Genomic DNA, 23,975 nt, shown 5'->3' on the forward strand with positions numbered 1-23,975 from the left:
TGGTTCTTTTGGGTCAGTGCCTCTGCGTAAGGATCTGTCCAAACCACTTAGAGTTAACACTTGGAAGTTGGATCCATCAGCACTCAGTACTGTATATCCTGACAATGCCTCTTCTTTAGTATTCTTCAGTGGTGCTGGTGCTCGAAGTGATACGTTTTTCTCCCTATCTCTGCTCGTGTTAGCCTTTTTTATAAAGAGTGATAGGATTTGCTTCAGGCCAGGACTGTCCCCAGAGTAATGTGGGAACATATTTGGCACTGGCAAACTTAAACTTAGGGTTAGAAATTAGCAATAGCTATGAACTCTGTGTGCCGCACATCAGTTTCATGCTCTATACTGGAACTATAGCTATGTGTATCATGCCTGGCTGATTTCCAAAAAGCTGTTGTTGGGGTTTAAACACAGTCACCATTTAAGCAGTAGATCATATACTGTATGACTGCCAAAAAAAGCCAATATTTTAATTATTTTATGCTTTCAGCATTACGATTAAGCTATCATTTCATGGATCCCTTCTAGAGTAAGCTCAAGTGATATACTTGTTAAAGGTACACTTGTATCTTTAAAATGTCTGTTATCTTGAATACATTTAAATATCTCAACTTAATTTGTCAGCGCCGTCTGCTCCAGACGGTGATGATTATTGAAAAATAATTAAAGATGTTTAGGTGACTCATAGCTCTTTAAGAAGCTGTGACTGAAAAAGCACAAAAAGAGAGATTAGCAAATAAGACTCAGCCTTAACTAAAAAATTAAATTTAAAAAATCAAGGCACGAGGTGCTGAAACTTTGTCTGCTGACACGACAGCCAGATAATAAGAGATGCACACACACTCTACACACACGCAGTCACAAAAGGATTTTGTTTTTCTTATCATTCGTCTTGTACAGGAAGTAAGATGAGGGAGAGAGAAGAGGGAAGGGCAAACACACTGAGAAAAGGGAACATTGGAAAATGGATGAAGCTAAATAACAGCAGCAAAGATGCTTTTGGATTACGAAGGATATCGCAGGGTTAAGGTTAGATATACCACGGACACACAGCTCTAGCTGTAGATCTGAGAATACTGCACGTCATCTTCGTTCACGGGTTTATCTGTCATATGCAAACATCTGGCTCGCTTGTGTTTTGACATTTGGTGAAACTGCTTCTTTTTTTTTAAAGCAATCATCAGAATGTGAAGCTGTTGCTCTCGTAACCATGGAACCTACTACTAATATTTACCATGTCTTAACTTTCCAAAAATGCTATTTAATGACATTTTGTGCTGGTTTCTCCAACTTTGGTTATCAAATCTTGAGAGGTTTTTGGTACCTCTTTTTGATTGGTACCATTCCAAAACTCATCTTAAGACACCTGTGGACTGTATCTGCATCTTTCTTTGAAGCACTTTCTTTAAAAACCGAAATCTCATGAGCTCCAGTTTTGCACTGTGCACCCCATTCATATATCAGATCTTACACAGAAAATCACCAGTACTTTGTTGTGTTAGAACAATTTGCTGTTTTCTAATGATTATTGTTGTTTTGCATGCATGTGTATGTGTGAAGCCTGCAGCTCTGCTTTAGAACATCAATTCTTTAGACCAGTACTGTTTAATGGCTTGTCATTTAAGACATTCATAGCCTCATGATCCTTTGGTGTCTCTTGTATCCTGGCCTTTTTAGCTGCCGCAGACCTCGGGTCAAACCTACTTTTCTCCTGCTGGCAGTAAAGATTACCTGTATTATGCAACCGTATGCATTCACAGTCCCCTCAGTGGGGACTCCAACTCAACTCAGAAATATTGTTATTTGGATCGGTCTCTGCACCAGTGGGTGAGCGTGTTTCCCCTGTGCCTGTGCTGTGTGTCTGTTCAGTGTGCACTATGTGGAAGTATAATTACTGTGTGAAGTGTGTCTGAATGGCCATCTTTCATTATTGATCAATGTGTATAGATCCATCCTGCAGGCACAGCACAGGGACTCATAGTGCAATCACTTCTCCACAGTGAGGAAGTCGGGAAAGTGGAGGTAATAAAAGCTTCCAGTCATGTGGAGTGTTTCGGAGCACTCCTTAGAAACATATCACACCTAAAGTACTAAACACCATGTGTTTATATCAGTGAAGCAAAAGCTTCAATACAAAGTTTAAGGAATCCACTTGACACTGCCCGCGAAATACATTTTAACTCAAAGGAATTCTCTGTTATATCCATAATCATAACTATATCCATCTGTTATCATTAGATACTGTGTGCCGGATGTGCTGGACCACAGTTGAAGTCACTGTGATGTGTAGTGTAGTCTTATGGGAAGTTTCAGACACTTAGCTGTGTTCTGTTAGCCTTCCATCTATATATAATCTCCCCTAGGTGGTGAAACTTAAACCAGAGCGGAAGAAAAATAAGTAAATATGTTAGGGATGTTAGGGAACATCACTTGATATCTCCCTCAGTGCACCCCACTGGGATTAAAAGGGTGTCAGACATCTGTCATGTTTTTGACAGAACAGGGCCTAGGCCCACAGAGCTGATAGGAAAAGAAGCCCTTTTTTGCCATCCTTCATAAATGTGCTTTAATGACAACTTTTGTCATATTGCAATGAAACTTTACACTGGAATTCATACTTCTCTGACCTTCTAATATTAAATGTTTACTTCATTTGATGAGTCATGAGTGTCCCTACAGAGGCTCATCCAGACAGGTAAAATGAGCAAAGGATGTGAATGTTATGAAGTCATTTCTTACGGTTGTGCTCGGTTTGAAGATGGAATTTAATTTAGATGTTTTTTTTCTACGTTTGAGTATTTTAATTAAAATTACACAAAGGAAGAGAAGTACACATAATGACAGTTTCCCCTAAAATGGCCGGCTGTAAAAACGGATTAAAATGCATTCACATTCAATTTGCGGTCCCACTTTCCCTTTACTGTCACAAATAAGCAATTTCAATTTTTCTTTTTTTTTCTTTTTGCAGGCATGATTTTACGAGGAGAATTCCAGTGCTTTATTGTAGAAAAAAGAAAGCGAAATAAAATATGCACCAGCACCATTTGTCTGAGAGTTGTCTTTTAGAGTAATCTGTTTCTTTCACTGGAGGACACAACTTAAACAAAGTTGCAAGTCAACATTTATGGAGGGGTTTTGTCTATTAAATACTTCAAATACTGTGAGCGTGCATTGCCCCCCTTCGGTGGCATTTATTACATGGTTACAGAAGCTGAATTCCATTACATGGCCTTTTCTCGGGATAAGTAGGCAGTGGTACCCTGTTCCATCTTACAAGACTCATTATCTATTTGAAAACTCTACACTTGTGTTTTTCCATCATGAATGAAACAAAGGAGGAATGAAAAACTCATTTCAAAAACATGGGGCAGTGAGGTGAGACGGCCCCCCGTTTGTGATCATGACTCTGTGATAAGGACCCAAGAGACAGACGCATTTATAAGAGTAAGGGATTTGAACGTAATCTCATATAGGGCTGCCAAGGAATGATAGTTTACATGAGAAGAATGTGTCTGGTTGCCATACGAAGAAAATTGGCAATGCTGATGTAAGTGGCACATTATGGAGCACACATTACAGAGATTTGATCAGATTCATAGAATGTCACGGTGCAGCAAGAGAAAGAAGAGCCACAGAATGGAAAAGAGAGCCATGAGAAAAGTACATCCAACCTTGAACTGAATCTGCACAACAGTCAGCGTGAGGCATTGTATCTATTTCAAGCAGTTCCAGTTCAACAATATGTAAATCTAATTTTCCTGAGTGGAGAACTGCTTTTTTAACAGTGAATTGCACATACTTTGCAATTTACTGTGTAGGCAAAAGGTCCTGGAGGGCTCTATTCAGGTGCTGAACACAAGCATGAGTTAATATCTAAATGAAAGCATGGATTTTCAAGAGAGTTACTGATTAACTTCGTGTACAGTTTTATGTATTGGATGTAGCTGTATTAATAATATCTTACTGTAGGGATGTAGCTGTGAAGTATTTTTTCCATGGAAGAAGAAGAAGGCCAATAAGATGTCACAGGTTTGGCTTTTAAGAATCTGAGTAGTTATCAAGGTCATAATCCTCTATTCATGTCCACCTGTCAATCTGTAGCTAATTTAGATTTCTCTCTCATCTTTCTCTCTCTCTCCGTCGTGCTTACTCTTTTTCTATCAGGTCCTATGTGGTTGCCATGGAAACTGCACATACGTCTTGAACAGCTGTTTTGTGGTTGTCCAGAAATGATAGTTGACTTTAGTTTTTGCGCACTCTTCATTTCACTGCCTGATTGAAGGGTGGCACACTTACATATACCGACTCACATATAAAAATTAATAAATATATAAAGACAGTTAATGTTGGTTCTGTGCTGTGAGATAAATATATAGCTGCCACAACTCCAGGGTTCCTTTTGCATTTTAGTTACGTGATAATGTGGCATCACCTCATAATGTAAAACAGCTTGTCGTTAGTAGCTTTAAGACAAACAGTGTAATGTATCCCTTTTGCTATTGACTTGACAAATGGCTTTCTCCTTTTGTAGTTAAAATCCCATTACCTAAGCTGATTATTGGGACTATAGAGTTATCGAGAACTAATTTAGTCTGTTAAGCCATGATTTAAACTATGGATTCACACTGTTTCATCTTTCTTCAATAAACTTTGCTTGTGTTAATCGTTACTTCTGTGAATGCAGGACTTTGACAGATCCTTTGCAAAGATGATTCCATAGGAACAAATGGAGGATAAAATCCAATACATTCAGGTTTTGTTGGAAGCTCATGGTATTAAATTTGACTTTCCCCTGCCTACTATTTCTGCACTTAGTTATTGTAAAGACTTAGTGACACAAAGAGGGAATGTTGCACTAAAAAGACTCAAACTTTGGGTGACACCTACCTGAGCTGTCTAAATCAGGCTTCTGAAGTTCTGTATAAACTTTATCTGAACTTTGGATTATACCATGTTTATGCTGAGAACAAAGTCTTGGGATTTTTTTTGCTATTGTCTTCCATTATTTGACGTACGTTAGACAGGGATAATTGGATGCCCCTAGTTTGACTTGACAGGAATATTGCCTACAGGAAGCAAAACTTGTTTCAGTGTAGATAGATAGATAGATAGATAGATACTTTATTGATCCCACAAGGGAAATTGTTGTGTTACAGCAGCATTATAAAGTATAAAAATTGTACAGTCTGCAATAAACATCAGTTAAGTTAAAGTGCCAAAGGCACCTGGTAAGAGCCTTATGCTATGGAGATATATACAGCAATGATCAAAAGCGAAAAAAAGTACAAATGAAGTTAGTTAAAAAAAACAGCGAAAGTAAGACTGACATTGTAAGAAAGCAGTGCAAATTACAATAATAAATAATAACTGTTATATTAATCTAAGCTACATAAAGGTATAATACAAAATATGTTTGGGATCATAAGACACACAAAGCATTTTTAAATGAAGGCCTTCAATATTAGTGATATTTAGCAGCTTTACTACTAATGCACACAACAGATGGACACGCGTGCAACAGTACTATTGATTCCCGATGGCCATATTGTCGGACAAACATTTTTTCCCCATTTGCTATTTGATGACATTATGAACCACTTGACCCTTGACCTGTTTGCAGCTGTGGGCCATAAAATCCAGGCAGGTTGAATGAAAGCTCCTTACTAACTAACTCCATCAGTTGGGTCATTTTAAAACCCGAGTCTATCCTAACCAGGAAAAATACCAACCTTCAATATACCAACTTTTACCATTTGTGAATCACAAGATGCTTTACATTCTTAAAAACTGCCCTTCTGAGTTCACTGATGAGTTGTGATATATTGTTTAATAGACAAGAAAGCAGGAACATTATCAATTCCCCCTTAACTAATTCAGCTTTAGATGTACTTTAATTGATGTTTTACAGTCTTGCGTCTCCACAGCATATGGAGACGTGAGGAGATAATTATGCTGATTGGATCCAGCACTGGTCTGTTTATTACTCATCAACCACTTAAATGCTATTAAGCACTGCAGCCATGAGAAGAATGGAAAAACATTCTTTGTATAATGTCTGGCTTGCTTGATATGCGTGCATGTGCCTCTACAATGATAGGCCAACCAAGTGATTAGTGACTATCCTCTTCTTCCATCTCACCCTTTCCCCTTTCTTATACCAACACATGAAGCCTCTGCACACCAACCCCCTGCATGTCCTCCTGCGTTACATCCATCAACCTTTCCTGCAGTCGTCTTTTCCTCCTTTCCGATGACTCCATGGACAACATGCTTTTCTCAATATATCCACTATCCCTGCTCTGTATGTGTCAGCCTTTAACTTTGTCTTCAGACTGCTCAACCTAAGTTGTCACTCTCATATACTCATTTCTAATCTTGTCTTCAGGTCTGCCATGTCCAAACCATACATCATATTACGTTAGATTGATAAATGTATAAATTATTACGATTTTTTTTTACTTTGCTTAATATCTGAAGATAATTCTGAATTTTTATTGCCAACCAGCTCATTGTTAATTGTTCCCTGATTTCTGATTTGGTGTTTTAGTTCGTTAACATATATTGTTGTTCTGGATGGTGTGTAAATGCACGATGCACACTTCAAACAGTTATCTGTGTTTATAAAATACACATATTTATCGCAGGTGAATCCATTTGCAATGCTAGTAAATTTTAAGACAGTAATGTTTAACAGATCCTTTCCTTTAGATTTTAGCAAAAACTTTAAAGTGTAATATTTTGCCATGGCTCTGTGTGGATGTTCATGTATGTGCTAATGTAACAGACTGTATGCATTTGTGTATGTGGCATATGTGGTGGGATTGTGTGACAGTGTTGGTATAAGGTCTTCCTCGGTTCAGTCAGCAGCCGTCTAGTGCTGTCAGTGTCACTGAATTCACATGTGTCCAAACTACAGCGCTCCACCTGCCTTTCTTGTTTGACTATCAGTCTCTATTCATCTGTCGCACACCCCAGTGTCCTGTCGCTCTCGCTCTGTCACTGTGTGCTGCTACGTTCACATTTATTTCTTTAAAAACCCATCAAATTTGTAGCAAAATCTTGGGACCCTGCTTATCTGTGTTAACCATGTCTGCTTATCTGTTTATGTCTGACTGTGTCAGCTTGTTTGTAATGGTTTATGTTTCCTTTAGTAGATCTGTGTCAGTGTGTTATTGGGTTGCGTGGCTCGCTGTTGCCCCAGCAGCAGGTCAGAAAACAGGGGTTACCAAACATGCACGCACAACTTAACACTGATCCGCACTGACGTAACAAGGACAGTCAGAGGACACTCACTCGACACACATCGGTTTTGATAGTGATGCCTGTGTATGTGTCTACTGTGCTTGCCTTAAGCACGCTGCCTGTCCTCGCAAACAGCAGGTGCTAACATATGGATGTTTGGTGTGTTGCAGTGTTGCGCCTCCTGAAAGAAGGTGTTGACCCCAACACTCCCATTTCCTCTGGGGGATCCTTGCTGCACTTGGTAAGATATGTCCCTAACAGGAAGTGGCATTTTTTACACTCACATTCATCTTCCTTGGAATTCCTGCGTTTCTAATGCACAGATTTAAAAAATCAGGACATTGTTATGTGTCCTCATAGAATGATATTGTCACTCCTATAAATGTAACATGTTTATAATTATAACCGTTCTCCATGCCTTTATTTTTGCAAAAATGTATTACATTCCTCCGTGACAGTGGCAAAATTTTATTTACTACTGCTGGACATTTTTCCATATTTACAACTTATTAGTGAATGTGCACTGAACCACTCCTGTGGTTGCAATAAATCTAACAATACTGTAATTTCCTTATTTTTGCATTCTGCAGTGTGCCCGCCATGACAATGTCTTTGCAGCAGAACTTCTGATTGAACGAGGCTTGAGCGTCAACCTGCAGGACGAAGACCTGTGGACAGCCCTACATGTAGCCTGTGTGTGTGACCATGCTGATATGGTGCTGCTGCTGCTGGTGGTGAGAAACACACATTCAAACATGACCATGCAGTATATTGGAAGGAAAAAAGAAAACATACAGAGACATTCAAGGACACACGTTTTGGCTGTAGTTGTAATTTTCTGGTTGATCTTTGCAATTCCAAGTGTGTCAGCTACAAATTAGATTAGTGTGTTGGACCTGGTTGGTACTCACGCTTCATTTAGAAGTAGCTTTGAACTACTGGCTCACATTAGTCATCAAGAATTTTCTGTCCAAGTGGAGCATCTTCCATTGATGAGGGGTTTTGTGTGGCTGAGGATCTGAAACAGAGCTTTTTATTCTTTCACAAATCCAGTTGAATCTCCGAAAATTAGGATATGTGGAATTCGGCATTTGCATCATATCAAAGAGAGACTATTCTGTGGAGAATGTCTTGACAAGAGCCCTGGTTGTACTGATTAGGTCCATAATGAGAGCAGTGCCAGCTGTAAGGGAGGGCATGCACATGAAGCCCAGTCACTGAGTGGGCTGAGTTTGCTGCGCTGGTGTTGATTAGACGCAGAGAGGGTTGCATGTGGTGTAGAACTGTGTAGAATCCAGTGGATTCTGGTTCTGCTGATTGGGTGATTGGTGTTTCCTGTCTGTGGGAAAGGGAAGAGATTTTCCTGGGAGGAATGTGTACGTTTGAAGTATTTCCCAGGAAAAAAGAATACAGATAATTAATAGTGTTTGTGTATTTGCGTGCATTTAATATCCCTACAAGCATGTGGGGTGCCTAGTTTGTTTAGGGAGGGTGTCCTGTATGTATCTCAAATGCACTTTAATGCAGTGACTTGTGTTTTCAGGGGCTTTCATGATGGGCAATGCCATGGGAGAGAAAGAGAGAGAGACAGAGATTGATTCTGTACTTTTCCCGTTCGCTATCAGGAAAGAACTAGTTCCTCATAAACTGGGCCATATTGACGCATAACTCTGCTCTGTTGGAAGAGAACAGGGGAAGAGGGAAGAAAAAGGAAGAACATTTGTTAGAAATTAAAAACTATGAGAAGTTCAGACATTTTTACAGTTTACCAACACAAAGTACAGTAAAGACTTGAGCCGTCCCTCATTTCTTTATATTTTGCTAGGAAAATGGGTGCAGAAATTTATTGAAATATTAAGACACAAGGGATCACAGTAAATTAAACAAACATTGACTTTGTGTGATTTTAGCTTGAACATTATTATTTGGTGTTATGTGTATTTTGTTCTTGTAAATTTCTTTGTCAGATCTTTTCTGGAATTCTTAAGTGCATTCAGACACTGTTCATCTGCTGCAGACTGGTTTTTAGACCTGCAACCTATTTTGTCCTCAACTTGTCCTCTGATTTTTTAATTTATCACGGGTTAAAAAATACTATTTTATGCTCTTCAAATTTTGTTATATTTGAAATTTTTTGTAGATTCAGTTAAAGAAACAGGAATAAACGATGTTGTTTTTGCAATAGGTTTCTAGTAATAAAGTATATAATAATAATATTTAAAATGAGTTCTTTGGTAAGCTGTCTGTTATGTGTAGACACATGAGTTAGGTTGCTTTTTATGCTTAGTAGTGTAATAAGTCAGAAAAAAACATTCCTCTGAAAACGGTACAAGGATTGGACTGAAATTGAGTGAAAAAGCAGCCAATGTCCAAAGAAAAACCTTGAAAGACCTTCAGAAAACCTGGAGAAATGCTCAGGACCACTTTACTCTTTTGGAACCCAAAAAAGAAATGAGGGCTAGCTCAAGACTTTTGCACAGTACTGTATTTGGCTCTGCTTGTGCTTTCTGTGAGCGTGTCCCTGCGCATGCTCGTGACAACATTTGGGTGAAAGGAAGAAAACACTTTCAAACATTTGAGTTTTCAAAATGGTGCAAATTTCCTTGGGGTGAATTTTTCACTTCATAGTAAGACAAACGCTCGAGTTTCTTTTTTCTGCTATGAACAGCAAGGGAGTATAATTTCTGAAAGGAGAACCCAAGCTCTTTCAGTCTACCATGGCAAAAATAGCTTCAGTCCAACAGTATTTCCGATAGAGATCCAATATCCCTTTTCTTCTGTTTATTCATTTTGACACCCAACTCCTTCACCGCAGACTCTTGCCAATTTCCAGTCTTTCTGCTCTGTTGTCAGGCTGTTCCCTCGTCAGAGCTCTAATTGCAAGCTCTTCCCTGTGAATGTAACGGCTTTATTTAACAATGGCCTCACTCGAGGAGCTTGACTGGCACCCTTATCTTTGATTGGCACAAGAAGGAATAATGTTGCTAGTATATACTAATCTATTGTCTCCACTCCATCATCTCTTTTGCTATTTCCCTCCTTTTGTCCTCTGTTTCCCTGTCCTTGATTTCCAGTTCCTTCTCAGAGCAACAGAGTGCTTTTTTTTGCTGACAGAGATGTTACCAAGCTTGTCATGTGGAAAAGTAGAGGGATGGGGGGAATGATTAGAAATATGAGTGAATTCCTTTTCTGCATCCGGGTTGGCAGTAATGTTAATTCTCTTATCTCCTCCCTCCAAACAGCAGGAGAGCGAGCCATTTCTAAGCTCTGTCATTCCCAGCCCATTTCCAAACCCCTTCCAGAAACCATTGACACTCCAGTTCTGGTAAATGTTTGTTATTGACACCCTAGTAGGATTAACTCGCAGTTCAGAGTGGAAAATGCTACAGCTATATTTCCCAAAATTTATAAAATGGGAATAAAGATTCAAATATTTGCAGATCTTTAAAACCCTTTGTTTAATTGTAAATAGGACAGAGGCTAAAATTCATATTTCAGCTGCTCAGCAGTTTAGAGGCTTCTTTTTTGCACTTTTTGTTCCATCCCAACCAAATGTTTTCAGCAAGTAACAGGAGTTGACTGCAGGCAGGTCATTTTAGAACCCAAGCTCTTTAACTATGAAGCCATGTGACTGGTGTACATTTAGACAGGCCTGTCCTGACACAGGTGTCATCGAGATGGCAGCATCTGTGAAAGCACGATTGGTGCCTTCACAGACATGCAACATACACTAACACACCCTCAGTGTCACTGGAAATGTTGGAATTTCTGTGAAAGTCAGATTGTTCCTCTTGTCTTTAGTCTGGAGGCTCTGTTTTGGTTCCTGTCAAAGTTTCTACCTTTTGAAACAAAACCACTTCTGTTTTTTTTTTTCTTTTATTTTCTCATTTTCTGTGAAATGCTAGCTCTCAGTCTTGTGCTAGGAGAGGAATGGAATCATGTGATCGACTGGAAGCAGGTTCTCTTGCAAAATGTAATTTCCTGTCTTACTGCTCCAAATCCAGCACGGGTACAGTTGTTGAATTAACCCACTTTCCATGCTTGTAAATAATGCATTTAGAACTTGTGAACTCCGAGTCCTTTGAAGTCAGACGTTTAACAGCAAGCCTCTGGCTGCACTGAACTTCACTTGACATCAGTTAAAATCCCTCTCTCTGCCTCTCTGCTAATAATGCAGTGCAACCCCCAAACATCACAGTGGTTCATCAGGCAACTGTTGCTTAGTCGTTTAGTGCATTATAAGCTAGGTCCCAGAAAACTGCTCGTAATATTAGCAGGAAATGTATTACGTACTCTTTATTTTGGGACATTCATATTTGCATTCATCGGGTAGATTTTCATCCCCCTCGCTTTTTCATTCAACCTATACTTTTGACAAATTTATTTTTTTTATATATTCATTTTTGTTTTTCAGTAGAATGAAAAGATTTTCTGTGCTGCACATTACTTAAAATCTTTATGAAATCATGACTCCTTATTTTCCTGCAACATCTGCTCTTTTTGTAAAAGCAAGCAAAATTGTCACAAAAGTAAAACATGGGAACAGAAGAGTAGGTTGAAGGTCTAAATGGTTCTATGTGTACAGAGCAGATTGCACTGCTGTTCTGAGCTCTGGTTAGGGCTATGGCTATGATCCGACTACAATCGATTTCAGTAAAAGTAGCATTTTTTTTGTCTAGGCTACATAAATTGTCAGAAGAACAGCTGTAGACAGCTGTATTGATTAAGACAGAAGCTTACTGGTCTGTCAGACATACGTTGGACTGATGCCTCATTGTATGCGAGCTGTCAGTGCTGGTTAGCTTTTCACACCGAAGGTGTCCAGCTCAGCAGTAACTACCCCAGGGACAGCTTTCAACACACATTTACTAGTTGTTATTGATTTTTAGCAGTCACTGTGTTTAAGAACTGCCATTATGAACCACAGGGAGTTTGGCATTAACAGATTTCCATCTCTGGGATGTCTTTGGTGGATCCATCATAATTGTGCTGGCTTGTGTGGGGCTCACAACTCAACTTTATAACCCCTTTGCACTACGCTTGACTGCCAGACAACACAAACCCATTTATATCTGTCAGCAATTATCATGTGTGATTTATGTCACTGGATTGGTGGTGCTCCTGCTTCATAATCTGTGTCTGTTGGCTGAGGTCTGTGTGCCATAATACCTTTTTTTGTTCCTAAATGACAGTTGGTTGTTATTGTTAGAACTTGTACAGCTAAACCAGCATTTTTACATTCATACAATGAGTTTCTCTGCTGATTTCCTTCTTGTGATTGTTTCACTCTCGGATGAAAAGCCCTGTCTTATAACAGTATCAGGTGCAGGATTATGTCCTGCTTGTGCAGTTTTAACCTTCTCAGAATGGGCAGCAACATATTTCCACAATTTTGTTGTACATGTACAGTGACAGTAAAGGGCTATTCTATTCTATTCTCATATTCTATATGTTTGAATGTTTTTTCCGGATGCTTTTTGTAGAGGTGTATAGGTGTGGATGTTTAGAGAGGACATAATGTATCTGTCTGTCAGGTAATAACTTCATTCTGCCGCACATCTATTTACCGTTACTGAATCTTGATGGTAAACGTGTGGATTAGCACACTTCTTCTCTTCCCACTGTGTAATACTCACATGCATGCTAAGAGAGGCACCATGAGAACTCCTTTCAGGTTTATTAGGACGTTTTGCAGATTACCACTGGGTGCAAAGCACCATAAGTGTTTGAGGGAGTGAGGGTGGAGTGTGTGTTTGTGTAGTTGCGGTGTGGGTTTGGCAGAGGGGGGATAATTGTGCCCCCTTAATGCGCACTCCCACTCTGACTTACTCGTCATCATCTCATATCTTGCTCTTCTCAAGCTGTGTTTCACATTGTGATAAGGCTTTTTTTTTCATGAATAGTCATGAAGCACCAGCTGATAGTTAATGTTAATTAATTCTCTTTGTTAACCCCCAGCTCACCCTCATAAGTGAGCAAAAAGAGCTCCCACTGGATAGCACAGATGGATGCACAATGAAGCTGTGGATCTCACTGGAACACATTTTCAGATCAGTCAAAACTGAATTCAGTGTCCCTGAATCAGAAATGTTCCCTTTTCATTTTATTTATTTCTTTTAATAAAATACGTCTGTTATTTGTAAGACAACTGGACAGATAAAGTTTATTTCGAAGTTTGTTTTTTCTCATGATTTTGCTGATTGGTTTTCAGAGCACTAAGGTTAACAGCCTTCGTGCAGTTCAGTCAGCTTGCTCCCTCTTTGCATTTTCAGTTTTCTTTTCTTTCCCCAGCCCCTCCATCGCTGCCTGCCTGAGGACTAGGCCATAAATCTCTTTGCCACACTCCAAACAGGTCGTTAGAAATCTATTAACTATAAATATTAAACAAGGACCGTCAGTTAGAGTCTCTCATCCCTATTGTCAAACCTCGTCCTTCTATGAGAGCTACATTGACTTGCTTTTTTATGTTTTAGTCAAACAGCAGGAAGCATTTTATGGTTGGATGCTGACAACTGGCAATTACTAAAAAAAAAAGAAAAGAAGACAGCGGGAAGGCCCTGTCAGCGTCACTGTAACTAGAGTACATATTGCTCAGCTTGCACACCTTTGTGGTTTACAGGTTAAGAGGTGCATTTTTGGTGGGGAATTTCCTTTCAAGAGAAACAATAAACCATAGAGTGAACACTGATTGTTGACGACTGTCATCAGGCAATCATTAAAGGTTCCAGAGGGAGGCATCTTGTGTTATCGTATGCTCTGGCAGCATCCCTGTTGAATGAACACATATTAATCTTGTCACACACACACACACTGACCTGTGTGATCCCAGGCAGTGTTAACCAATGCACCCACTTTTTACTGCTCCCCCAGGCAGTGATTTAATAATGCCTTTAATTCAGTGTATTGTCTGTTAGCATCTCCATGGCGCTGCTCAGGTATATCCCTCTGGGAAGCCAAGATAATTACTCCCAATTTATCATCTCTTCAAGTCTGATGAATGGCTCAGGGTACATGCTTAAACAGAGTTTGTAAATTCTTTTTCTTGTCTTTTTTCTGTCCTGCGTTTGGAAGGCTGGAGTGAACGTTTTGCTTCAGGACATCAATGGAAACATTCCTCTGGACTACGCCATTGAGGGGACGGAGACCAGCTACATCCTCCGAAAACACTTGGAGGAAAACGGTAAAGTTGGTATTTAATGTGTGTTAACTCTTCCCAAACAAATCCAGTGGCTCACTCCCGTTATGTCACACCCTTTTTTCAAAGAGAAAAAGAAATCCTAATGACTACATTTGTCTTGCTTTGGACGTATTTGGATGTTATGTCATACCTGCAGCTAAACATGAGTTGCTCTATGTGTGTACTTGTGCATGAAGGTGAGGCACACCCACAGGCATAATTGTGGTATATCGTGAATGGGACACTAGTCTCTTAAAAAAGGTGAAGGTTAACAGCAAAGTAGGAAATGAAAGAGATAGAGGCGCAGGGAGAGGAAAGCGGTATAGGCAGAGACGCATGAGGGCAGAAGGAGAAGAAAATATATAGAAAAAAATATCGAGAGACATGCAGAGAACGAAGAACAGGAATCATGCTGACAAAGCTGGATAGAAACAGATGATGACAATGATTGAGGGTTTTCCCTCACCCATCTGCCACACATGAGCCTGCGCTGAATAACATGACAAATGCAAGCTTGTGAGTGGAGACGGCGAACTCATCGAGCTCAGACCACCCTGCACATGGGCGCACATCCAGCCTCTGAGTCTTTTGAGTCTGCTTCTGTCTGTCAGCCCCTGTGGTGATCTCCCCCCGCCCCCCGCGCCAACCTGCAGCACCTCTGACCCTCCCCCGTCAACCCAACCCACTACCACCCATCCACCACACCACACCGCCCAATCGCATTTGGTTTTGCCACCATAAAACATACTTTTTCTCACACAGCCTCGCTCAGCCTCTGTTGCTATAGCAACCTGGCTGCATGCGCTCTCACCCTATCAAGTTTGCGTGGTTATAGGAGAACGACAGACTTTCCGTGTGTGTCTGCATGAGGATATTTTTTGTACTCCGCCATGCCATCGGTTTCTTTAAAAATCGTCTAGCTCATTCTCACTGTTCTCGTTAAGTCACTGACGGTTTAATCCACCACTGGATTCCCACAGTTTCTGGCAAGCTGTGGATTTTTTTTATTATCAGTATGTCTTAAAGGCCTCCACACCCAGAGGCTCTAATTTGTTTGCAAACACAGTCCTATTGATTACCTGATTTAATCACGGCTGTTTGGAAAAGTCCTATTAGTTAGTGCCCTCAAGCTTATCGCACTGAAATATAGATTGACTGACAATCAATCTACATTATTACAGCAACCAAAGTAAGGTGTGCAGTGTGTATGTAATTATGAAAAGATACATAGATCTTCATTGTTTGGGATAGATGCTCTTGTAAACCTCTGTTTGTCTTTGATGGCCTGGTTACAGAGGTCACAGGGTGGAGCAAGTGTCGGTATTTTAATTTTCATTGTTGAGCGCACGGCCAGCTCTCTCCTTATATGATGTCGTTCACAACTGCTAATATAAAACAACGCGTGAATCTCAGATTTAGTCCCGTAAACAGTTTAGCTCTGCAGGAGTGGGCACTTGGTTGTAGCTCATTCCTTTAGACTGCAAAAGTCAGTAAACCACTTTGTTTTAAGAAGTTTAGTCTAGTAAGTTTAAAAGAATATGTATCTGGCTTTGATTTATTGCTGCAGTTAAAAGGTCAAAAATTGTCTGGGATCAAACTACATCAAAAATGTTTCTTTTATGTTAACATTTTTGCACAGAATAAGTAAAACAAGTAATGGCTCTTTCCAGACAAGCTTAGCTGTAGACTCAAACCTTTTGTCAGCCAAGAGCTTTACTGAATATTTCTCTTAGTCTAGGGCAAGGCATGTCTGGGAAACTAGCTTACAGTGCATTTGTCAGTGAGATGTAGGCTTTTCCCCTTTGTTGCGTTAGCTGCTTCAACCTTCATGCAATGCTGAGTTAACCATTTCCTGGTTCCAGCGTTATCCACTGAAATATGAGTTTTATCAACATTCCCGTTCAATTCTTTGCAAGATAATGAGTCAGATTATTTGGAACTATTCCTTTAAGCATGCCAACAAAAGACTTACTGTAACACAAGTTTCTCAGTTATGGTGGTGTGTTTTTTAGGTGTGGATGTGTCATCCATGCATGCCATGAAGATTCAGAGACCCAGCACCATGCTCTCTGATGTTAGACAGCTTGTAGCCTCAGGGGGAAGCCTCAATCAGCCCAATGAAGAAGGAATTACTCTGGTATGTAAAAGCACATATGTGTTAGGATGTAAAAGCTTTCTGTTGCACTTCGACTTACAATTTCTCTTTGCTGCTCTCTCTCTCTCTGAAGCTCCACATTGCATGTGCGAGTGGTTACAGAGAAGTGGTGTCTGTGCTACTGCAGAGCGGAGCAGATCCTCATCCTGCTGACAACAACTTTTGGACCCCTCTCCACCTGGCTGCTAAATATGGACAGGTAACCCACAGCTGCACAGAAAGCCAGCATGTTATGGACGTTGATTAAATAGTCCCCTAAGTTAAACTCAGTAATGAAAAGATGAGAAAAATTTGTGATAGATTATTCCAGAGAGAAGCGCGCCTCCCGTTACCTTTTACACACTCTGATAAGCTGTTCTTCTTCGTTCAGTCGATCAGAAACAGGCACACAGGAGGACTCTGTGTATGAATTTGTTACAACAAATGCATACAGCACTCTAGATTAGCAGTTTAATGGCTTCTCTCAGAAGAGAGGAGATTGATTTCCAGATGAGATGGTGGAACAGGAAGGGAATAGGATCTGCTGGTTTGGGAGGGTTCCAGCTTTGAAGAGAGGAGACTGATCACATTCAGATCTTGCTGACCCAACTAGTTATTTAATTACATTCTGGGCTGTGTGCTTGGCTGCTGACAAAGAGAATTTATTCATTTGGTGTGTTGAGTCGTTCTGTCTTTGGTTTATCTGTTCTCACGCTATGTTTTTTTCCTGTGTGTTTTAAAAAACATTTTCTTTATCGCTGTGCCTTTTAGCCTTTCCCAGTTTCATTCACAAGGATCTTCTGATTTAGTTTTCTCTCTCCCCTCTTACTGAATCCCTCTCTGTAGTTGCTTCATGATCAGATTATAGCTATTCAGTAAGCTTAAATGTATAACTCCACATAATTCTTTTTTTAAATTGAATTTTAACCTTCTTCCATGTCTTTGTTTTTACAAAAGCCATGCTGTGTGTGTTTGTGAGTGTTCTATGTAATATGTAAGTATATTTGACTTAAGAGTGGCAGTGTGGAGGATTGGAAAATCGATTAGGTTTCCCTCGCAGTGCGTAATATCCTTAGCCATCAGCTCTTTACTGGTGCCAGTGCTTTCTTTCCTGCATACAAACTACTCCCAGAGCCTGCTTAACATTTACCTTCTGTTGTCTTCTTCTTATACTGGTTAGTGTGGCTGGGACGAGACTTTATGGCTGCAAATGTGTGCAAGTATCCAGCTAAGTAAATCGTTAGTTCTACTAGTAAGAAGTTCTTCTGACACGAGACCAAAGCAGACGATTTCTTTGTAAAAACTCGATGGAAACTGTAACACCGACCGGTGCATTAGACCTAAAAACCCCATGTGGAGTGTGGTATTCACACTAGACTGACCCTTTAAGAAGATGTATGACCTTATTACTGTAGCTAATTAAGCTTACCTCTCTCGGTCTTGTGATAAGTTAGACCCTGGCTCTTGGTTTCCCTGATTTGACTCAGGGCTTTTCAACTTGTGTTCTCTCGAGGGAGAAATTTTTAAATACTTTTGTGTTGGGTTTTGCAACTAAGTGACAGGGTATTAAAATGCGGCGCTGCAGGGATTTGGATTAATTTATTCAGTTTTATAATGAAGTTACACGTGAAGGCTGTGGAAATATAGCAGCAGCATGATTTTATATTACAGGTTCATTTTTCTGAAGGACTTTAATGTTAATGTCAGGTTTTGCAATGTGTGACAAATATTAAAGGGACATTTGGGCTTTTCCCCAAAACTACTCTGTCTGTGGGAATCTACATCACCACTGAGTTTGCCTTGTCCCTGCTGAACCGCCGTGTACTGATAGCCATTTCGTAGTGCTCCTTTAATCTTTGACCCACTCAGGAGTTCAGATCTCGTGGTGCTGCTGACGAGCTGTCAGTATTTATAGAGTGTGAGTGTCGCTGACGGCATTTGTGTACAGTAGAGACGCTGTAAACTGATTGCTGAACAGCTGTTGACATGGGTCAGAGCAAGTCTACAGAATGTGCTGAGTCACTCCCCCATGTACTTTGATGATGCCTTGTTGCTATGCAGTACTTCAAAGAATCTGAAATGTGAACTGTGACTTACAGAAAAGTATGTCGGTACATTTGGTATTGGAGATGCATGAAGTTGGGCAGTAGTATTGAATAAAATGACAAACATCAGCACTCCAGAGACCAAGATATCCTGACCTTTGGTACATCGCAATTTGATTGTGTCATTTGTCAGACTCTTTCCACATTGTTGTTCCCAGGACAATCCCCAGACTTGGAAACCTCCTCTGGCCTTGCAGGAAACAAAACACAACTGCATTTATAAGCTTACAAAACTAACCTTGATGTGTAAAATCTATGGAGGGCCTTGTTATTGATTTCTTTTCTTTTCTTTACAAAGTAGAGGTCTAAAAGTTTCAACACTGTGCAAAATGTACAGAAGAGCAAAATGGGAAGACATTCACAGATCAATAAAAAATGTGTCTTCAAATTGTGGAACAATTTCAGAGTAATGTTCCTCAATGTAAAATTGTAGAGACTCATAATTGTCTCATGAATATCTCATAATCTACAGTACATAATATCATCAGAGGATTTAGAGGATTTGGAGAAAGCTCTGGGTGCAAGGAACAAGGCTGTAAATCAGTATTGGATGCCCGTGATCTTCAGCCCCTCAGACTGCACAGCATTAAAAACAGGCACGATTCTGTAATGGAAATCTCAGGGCTTCAGGAACAGTCTGTGAACACTGTTCAAAGTGCTATCCACAAATGCAGGTTAAAGCCCTATCATTGCGAAGAAGAAACCAAATGTGAGCGTGATTCAGAAACACTGATGTCTTCTCTGGGCCAAAGCTCATTTAAAGGCTTTACATTTTCTCACATTTGATATTATTCTAAGCCTCTATTATCTATCTGTGGGTTTATGAGTCTTATAAATCATTCTGTTTTTATTTGTATTTTACACAGCATCCCAAGTTTTTTTGGAATTGGAACATTTAAATATTTTGTGTAATTTGAATCCCACTAAAAATACCTGCTGTATACTAATCCAAAATACTTTATCCATATCAAGCTGTGCATCACACTTTGTGAGCAAAGGGTGGTGAAAGAGACAGTCGCTCTGTGCAGAAATGATAGTAGACAGCTATGGGGTTCTTTCACTGTGACATGTAATGGGAGATGGGCTCATTATTAAAGGAGCTCTTCGGTCAGAGGCAACACTTGTATAGACTTGTGATGTGTGACATATGCCGTGTGTAACATCTGCGAGTTGCTTGAAATTCTAAGTCTGTGTTTCGGTAAACCGTACTACATTTGCATACCCACTCTTCTCTTCACGGTAAATATAAATGTAGGTATAACCGCCTCATCTCCCGCGACCTTGTACAGGAGGATGTACAGATCTGCAATGACATGTTTTTCTAGGTTTTAATGGAAAATGGTTGTTTGTCCCATCTCTTACAGATAAGCATTGTTAGCCAGCTCCTAAGGCATGGCGCGAACCCGACTCTGCTGAACTGCAACCAAGACAAGCCCTACGGTAATGTATTTCACACAAATATACATGTGTGCCTAGAAACACACACAGACATGGCAGCGGGAATGGGCAAACACATTTGAGAGAGTGGGAGGTAATGATGCGAAAAGAAGTAGGGGTATAAATTTTGTCTTATTCAACTCAGCCCATTCAAAAGCATTAACAGTCACTGTGATGATATAAAACAAAGAGGCATGCACAAAAAGAAAACAATAACACCCTGTGCTAAACACAAACACATTTTTGTCTTTTCAGCACTAAAAGAATAATTGGGTGTTAGCATGCTGCAGTAATAATAGAATCAACAGAGACAATTAACCGTTGAGCACATTTGGTTCACTACTATAGAAGTGAACATTTCCTGGGTGACAGTTCTCCATCCACAGGGGAAGAGGCGTCACGCAGTGGTTTAATGACGAGCTTGAAAACGCTGCGACTCATTTGCTATGGTCGTCTAGCTCACCAAAATCTGATGAATTTTGTTGTCATGTTACATCTGTTCTTTCCTATGAAGGAATGTTTTGACGTTTGCTCTTGAAGTTGTGTCCTGGAATCCAAATCTCACCCTGTTGAATGAACAGCTCGCTGTCAGCGCTTAGGCCTCAGTCAAACAGGCCTGTTGGCAACCATCGAACAGTGGTTTGACTCAGTCGCCAGTAGTGCGCATGGAAGATGTTGGCTTTCTGTGTGAAAAGTGGGGTGCAAACTGGAAACGGACAACATTCACCTTCAAAGTAAAAGTTGTACTTTTCTAAATGTGTTGGTTATGGCTGTGAGGTTCAACTTTTATTTTGAAGATGGATTTTCTCCATTTCTGGTTTCCCTCCCACTATTTCAAAGAGTAAATAGTGAATGTTTCCATATGCAAGCATGTTACCAAGCAATCACAATGAGGTGTTGGATGCAGGACCCATATTTCCGATTTCACCCAGTGAGAGTCAGCCACTACTAGCAACCACTTGCCAACTGGTTGGGGAATAAGAATTTTTGTCAGGAGATCGCTAACCGGCCTTTGGGCCTGTGAGATTGAGGCCTTACATTAAAAAACCTGTAATTTTAGAGTTGAAGCCATTACTGGCTAATGATCCAGATCAATGTTACTAATGCTGTTGAAGAGCAAAGAACCACTGGGATACTATCCTGTGAGCGTGTTTAGAAATCTTAATAGTTCGTTGTGTCGCAGTGATGATATGTTTTTTGTATGGGGACTTTGGATTTACCTCCTAACCGCTAAATTGTGGGATAAAATGTCATTTCTGCCTCTTACCACTTACTCCCATGGTGTAATCACTACTCTGACTGCCTCACTTGGGTCTTAGTCGATACCCCTTCTAGCATGCAGTCTTAGAAAAGAAGTGAGACAAGCCCTTAGAGAATGAGACTCAGAGTCCAGAGCCCCACACCCCTCCAAATGACGAAAGAAAGTCAGAACAAGAGATGAGTGCCTACACAGAAATAAAAAGACAGCTTCAAGCCATTCCAATCCCTCGTGCCCTCTTAGACCTCATTACAAAAAACGATCTTAACTCCTTCATCTGAAGCACGGTTGCATTGATCCACAGAGTGTATTCTCCACCAGTGAACACTCATTCGCACAAATTTTAAAGGAGGTTTAAGCTTGGGAAGAGAACAAAAAGGTGTACCTGTGGAGTGGTGTGACCCTTACAGTCTTTTGAACAACATCATTACACTCTCAGTGTCTTTAGATGATAGAACTAGAGCGTACAAATCTGACATTTTAAAATTTGTATCTCTATCGAATTAAACATGCCTCTGTGAATTTCAGATTCCTAATAATTTATCTCATATTTTATTTCATGTCATTAGATATTGCAGTGTCAGAGCCCATAGCAGATATGCTGCTGAATGCAGAAGAGAGCTGGCAGCAGAGGCTGAAGGACCCCTCTGCTCCTCTGCCCTCCACTGACCAGCGCTATGATAGTGGTTCACATGACCTCAACACCCCTGTCAAGAACTTGTGGGTTCACATTTTTCAAAATCACAAAAATTGTCACATATTATAAACCTTTTTTTTCTCTTTTGCTCTAGTTCACCTTATTGCCTAACCATCTTCTATGCCACCCTATACAGGAACCCCCTGGGTATCCCAATCGCTAAGCGGGACAGTCTGCTGGAGAAATGTGCCATGTTCAGAGAGGCAGCTGGAGCACTGAGGCGACAACCCTCTCAGGATAATGGCCTAGATAGCCCCTTTGGCTCTGGAGCCAGCAAACTGGAGCAGGTACCTTGTAATCTTACATGCTGCAAAAATCAGAGTAATACAGAAAGTACACAGAAAATCCCAAAAAGTCCAGAGGGGTTTACGCAAGACAGAAGAAAGAAAGTTCCATAAAGACAGTTTATTTGTCCTGAAGGAGAAGAAAAATATAAACAAATAAAGCATACAGACTTGTGCATGGTTATATTAAACACAGGGTTTACTTGCATGTTGTTTACAAAACTCTGAAATTTGACATCATTACGTTGCATGTGTCAAATTATGCTTTTCTTTTCAAATTTCAAATAAAACAGTCACAAATAAATACATTTCAAACATTATCCATCCTCTCTGTTGTCTATTCACACCATTTTAAGAATAGATAGCTTCAAAATTAAGCATTTGAGACCCAAGGCCATTGTAAATCCTCAAGTTATCTTTTCAGCCCTTTCATCCTTTCTGAGACCACTGTGAGAGTTTGCATTAAACTAAGTGTATTTTCTTCAGGTGAAACTGATGCCTCCGGCACCCAATGACGATCTGGCGTCCCTCAGTGAGCTGACTGACAGCAGCCTCCTCTACGAGATGCAGAAACGTTTTGGCAACGACCAAATCTACGTAAGACTCGGCTGGCCTTGTGCTACTTAAGAATGAATTCCATTCAACATTAAACATTCATTAGAGCCCAGAGCACACAGAGAGCACTGACAAACACATGCTCTCATGGGCATAACAATGACATCTAGTTGTTTATTTGTTATGGAGTGTGTTTTATACCTGGTAATTTTCTAGGTGTTTGGATCACATCACTCATTCTTTATACCCATGGGCTCTACAGTCACCTTCCCTGTACAGTAACACATATAAACACCACGCACAGTGCATCACAGATTCTGAACACTATAATGTAGATTATGTTTTTTATATTCTGTATTCATTTTTACAAATTCAGAGAAGAACAAAACCAACAAATATTGCTGTATAGTCAAAGCATGACAATATTTTCTGTAGACCTCCGTTTTCTACAGTCAATGTCTAACAGTCAAAAACTGCTAAAACGTTGAAGTGAACGGTTTTGATTTACTGTGCTGACTGCATAAAACAAAGGACAACCAACTATACCATCTTAATGCTGTGACACCAGTATACAGGACTGGTAAATTCATTTGAATTCACAGTTTATAAATTTGGACCTACAAATGCACTTTTACTTCTGTTTTAAATGCTTAAAAGTGGGGAATGATCAGTAGAGTTTAAATGATCTAAAATTTTATCTTTAAATAATAAACACAGTTCTTGAGCCACCTCTCATTTCCTTATATTTTGCATTGAAAATGGGAAATAGGTTCAGACTTTCAGACACTTTGCATCGGTTGTAGATTGTTTTTTTAGGACTGACACTTCGTAATATAGATATTAATCTGAAAATGGAATGAAAACAAGTGGAAAAAGCTGGCTAATGTCAAAAGAAAAACTCTGAAAAACCTTCAGAGAACTATTGTTCCAGATCACTTGAAGACATTACAAGAATATCTGGCTCCTTCGAAGCAAAATATAAAGAAATGAGGAGTTGCTTAAGACTTTTGCACAGTACTACACAATAACATTCGACACAATCAGGTGTTTCAGTAATCTATACATGAGACTTTAATTTTTAAGCTAAATCATTTC

General features: G+C 39.9%; 1 protein-coding gene across 6 annotated transcripts in view; it reads left to right on the plus strand.

Moving 5' to 3' along the window:
* myo16 (myosin XVI) overlaps positions 1-23,975 on the plus strand; it is a 101,973-nt gene that overhangs the window by 26,368 nt on the left and 51,630 nt on the right. For all 6 annotated transcript variants that reach the window (XR_014802901.1, XR_014802900.1, XR_014802899.1 and 3 more), the window contains exons 3-11: positions 7,404-7,474; positions 7,824-7,967; positions 14,305-14,413; positions 16,423-16,547; positions 16,639-16,764; positions 20,014-20,089; positions 21,914-22,064; positions 22,178-22,328; positions 22,812-22,922. Coding sequence is in view for 1 of the 6 variants with exons in the window: in XM_084954658.1 (XP_084810784.1) it covers positions 7,404-7,474; positions 7,824-7,967; positions 14,305-14,413; positions 16,423-16,547; positions 16,639-16,764; positions 20,014-20,089; positions 21,914-22,064; positions 22,178-22,328; positions 22,812-22,922 (1,064 nt within the window). In the remaining 5 variants the exon portion in view is untranslated. The remainder of the gene's footprint in view (positions 1-7,403; positions 7,475-7,823; positions 7,968-14,304; positions 14,414-16,422; positions 16,548-16,638; positions 16,765-20,013; positions 20,090-21,913; positions 22,065-22,177; positions 22,329-22,811; positions 22,923-23,975) is intronic.

This window comes from Perissodus microlepis, chromosome 16 (assembly GCF_051167445.1).
Source record: "Perissodus microlepis isolate ML-2025 ecotype Zambia chromosome 16, ASM5116744v1, whole genome shotgun sequence".
NCBI classification, from domain to species: Eukaryota; Metazoa; Chordata; class Actinopteri; order Cichliformes; family Cichlidae; genus Perissodus; species Perissodus microlepis.